The 2,616-nt window shown below is 41.9% G+C and overlaps 1 protein-coding gene across 1 annotated transcript; it reads right to left on the reverse strand.

The window, feature by feature from the left end:
* Positions 1–293: 293 nt before the first annotated feature.
* Positions 294–1,821, reverse strand: LOC104944256 (zinc finger with UFM1-specific peptidase domain protein-like). Its single transcript, XM_010769769.1, has 3 exons — positions 1,323–1,821; positions 1,143–1,244; positions 294–373 (listed from the first exon to the last, which is right to left on the reverse strand). Exons 1-3 carry the CDS (start codon positions 1,816–1,818, stop codon positions 294–296), a joined length of 678 nt encoding a protein of 225 aa, XP_010768071.1. The 5' UTR covers positions 1,819–1,821.
* Positions 1,822–2,616: the final 795 nt, after the last annotated feature.

Below are 2,616 nucleotides of genomic sequence, written 5' to 3' on the forward strand. Positions count from 1 at the left end.
TCAGGTTAAGTTCTTTTTTTTACAGGTAACTAGTAATGGCATACATTTTGTATGTAACGATCCCAACTCTGCCCTTACTCCAACTCAGCCTTCGTCATGATCTCAGCTACACACCAGCAAAGTTTTGTCACGCCAAATCTTGGAAGTTGCTTAACATTTTGTGACTGGATCTAATAAGGTTTTAGTGGTAGGCAAAAAAACTCTCCACAGTCAAACACACTCACAAGGAGAAATCTAAACCAGCGTCACTGTTGCAGCTGGTAGAAATACTGTGCCATGTGAGCTGAAAACAGTCAGAGGGGAGGACACACACCTGAGAGACGGAGGGCTGATGGTGATGTTATGGCTGGTGAACACGCCTCCTGTGCTGACCCTGCACAAACAAGAAGTCATGAGTAAAAGATACATCATGTACAATCATAGGATGTCTTTGAACTGAAGGTATTTAATGAATATTAACTGTTTATCGTCCGTCACATTGTTTAGTTATACAACAGCAAATGCAATACAAAAATAAATTGGATTACAGCTCTGATCCACTCTGGTGATCGGACGTTTACTTACTTACGTTTAGCTTTACTTTTATTACTACCAAATGTCCTGTTGTTCTGATTCTGGCTGGAGAGAGTTAATCCACAGCGGTTACATATCCTTCAAAACGAGGTGCACTTCGAGACAAATAGCACTACACCCCTGACAGTGCTCCGCGGTTATGTACGCTTGAATTTCAAAATAAGGATTTTGATCAAATATAAATCTACATGCTAGCTAATGTCTTCCTTTATCAATTGTTTTTAAGCTCAATAATAAATACAGCTAATATTTGACGTATTTCCCATTTGTCCGGTAAATTGAATTTTTTATATTTTTTATTGACAATTTCTTTCTGAATGTAAAACTGGTCTCTTCCCAGTGAGCTCTCAGAGTTTCAGAGTGATCTATATGGCAGCACAGAGCCTGCATCACACTAAGTCCAGTTAGTGTTGCCTGACTTTATAAAGTGTTTTTTAAAATAAAAATGAACTGTTATTGCTCAGGTTAATCTCGCCCCCCTCCGACGTAAGCGTGACGTATTGGTTCTTGGTCGAGTGGGGCCGGCCCTGGAACCGGTTTGGTGGAAAAGGGCACTAGTCTAAAGTTACCTCCAGCTGAGTGCTGCTCCTGCAGGTGGAGCTCTACATGCTCCTGCAGCATCTCACAGCTGTTGCACACCTGAGGACACATGGGGCACGAGAACAGCTCCTCTGAAACAAAGACAGGACAATTCAAGTTGATTTGTGACTTTAAAGTTTAGCAAATAAAGTTTTGAAAAGTTGAATCACCCTCTCTCTTTGAAGACAGCCGCTTCTGTTTGGCTTTGCTGTGCTCAGATTTAAATCCCTTATTGTTGTTATTAGAGAGCGCCACAGCCTTTTGCCTTCTTCTAGGGCTCTGAATTGTTGCGGTCTCCCCAGTTGATGAAGCCTGACTCTTGGATGTAATGTCTTGTTTATGGCAGTCTATAGTGTCAGTACAGTGTGTTGCCTCAGCATCTGTATCACAGCTGTCCTGAGCCCAGCAGGAGGGAGGGGTTTTGTGGCTCTGAGTGTTAGCTGCAGCAGAGCGGCCTGCAGGGGGTGTGATGTGGGGGGGGTCCTGCGCTCCGAGCTGCGTCTCTGGATGTGCAGAGCTGATGTGGAAGCTCAGCTCGTCGTAGGACACTCCTGACAGGGAGCAGAGCGGGCAGCGAGAGGCATTCTCCATGTGGCTGAGAAGGAGATGTGTCTTCATGTCCTCCTCCAACATCATCTCTTCCCCACAGAAGGCACAGGTCAGCATGGCTGCGGACTACACACACAAACACACGTTACTTTTATTTTAATTTGGAATGGCTTGTAATTACACCTCTACATAATTGTTTCAGAAGTATAGAAAAGTGCCAGGAACTGAAAACAAATACTTTTTGAGCCATGTCATAAACCTCCTTCAGATATTATGAATGTTTTGAGTGTGTATATTATTAAGTCAAAGCTGCTGCACTGCTGTTTACTTTAGGAGAGCATAAAGCAGTGAACTTGTGGAACCATATAGAAAAAGGAGAAGTTGGTCAGGATTCCTGTCATTGTAGGGAGTGAATATTATCGGTTGGTCTTCGAAGCTGCTGCTGGTCAGGGGAAAACCAGTCTGAAACTTGTCTGCAGTCCTCCAGCACTATATTAGTATCTGCCATACAAAGCCATTAAAACTAGCTACACCTTTACCAGCTTTGATAACACTTTAATGCATCTATAATTATAATCAAAACATATAATTATTATTATTATAAGATTTCTATTCTGAAATGGACCAATCTGCACAATGACTACTTTTACTTTGGGTACTTTTAGTATATTTTGACGCTATTACTTTTGTACTTTTACTTGAGTGACATTTTGAATGCAGTACTTGTAACAGAGTATCTATTCATACACTCAATACACACAAGTATAAGATCTGAGTACTTCTCCCACGTCTGGAGGAAAATTTGTGATAACGGTGTCACAGCTATTTATATATTACACAGACGCTGGGTCTCAGGTAAGTTGATGTGACAGTGTCACACGGTGAATACTGACATTTCAACACCTTACCTTGCAG

The sequence above is a fragment of the Notothenia coriiceps genome, unplaced genomic scaffold (assembly GCF_000735185.1).
Source record: "Notothenia coriiceps isolate Sejong01 unplaced genomic scaffold, NC01 NC01_scaffold00007728, whole genome shotgun sequence".
Classification (NCBI taxonomy): Eukaryota; Metazoa; Chordata; class Actinopteri; order Perciformes; family Nototheniidae; genus Notothenia; species Notothenia coriiceps.

What these genes read in the sequence shown, in the direction of transcription:
- LOC104944256 (XM_010769769.1), bottom strand. Translation starts at nt 1,818, where the DNA reads ATGCTGACCTGTGCCTTCTGTGGGGAAGAGATGATGTTGGAGGAGGAC. An exon ending in GCTGTCTTCAAAGAGAGAGG is followed by an intron (nt 1,245 to 1,322) that starts GTGATTCAACTT and finishes TCTTTGTTTCAG; the next exon opens with AGGAGCTGTTCTCGTGCCCC. An exon ending in GGAGCAGCACTCAGCTGGAG is followed by an intron (nt 374 to 1,142) that starts GTAACTTTAGAC and finishes TTGTTTGTGCAG; the next exon opens with GGTCAGCACAGGAGGCGTGT.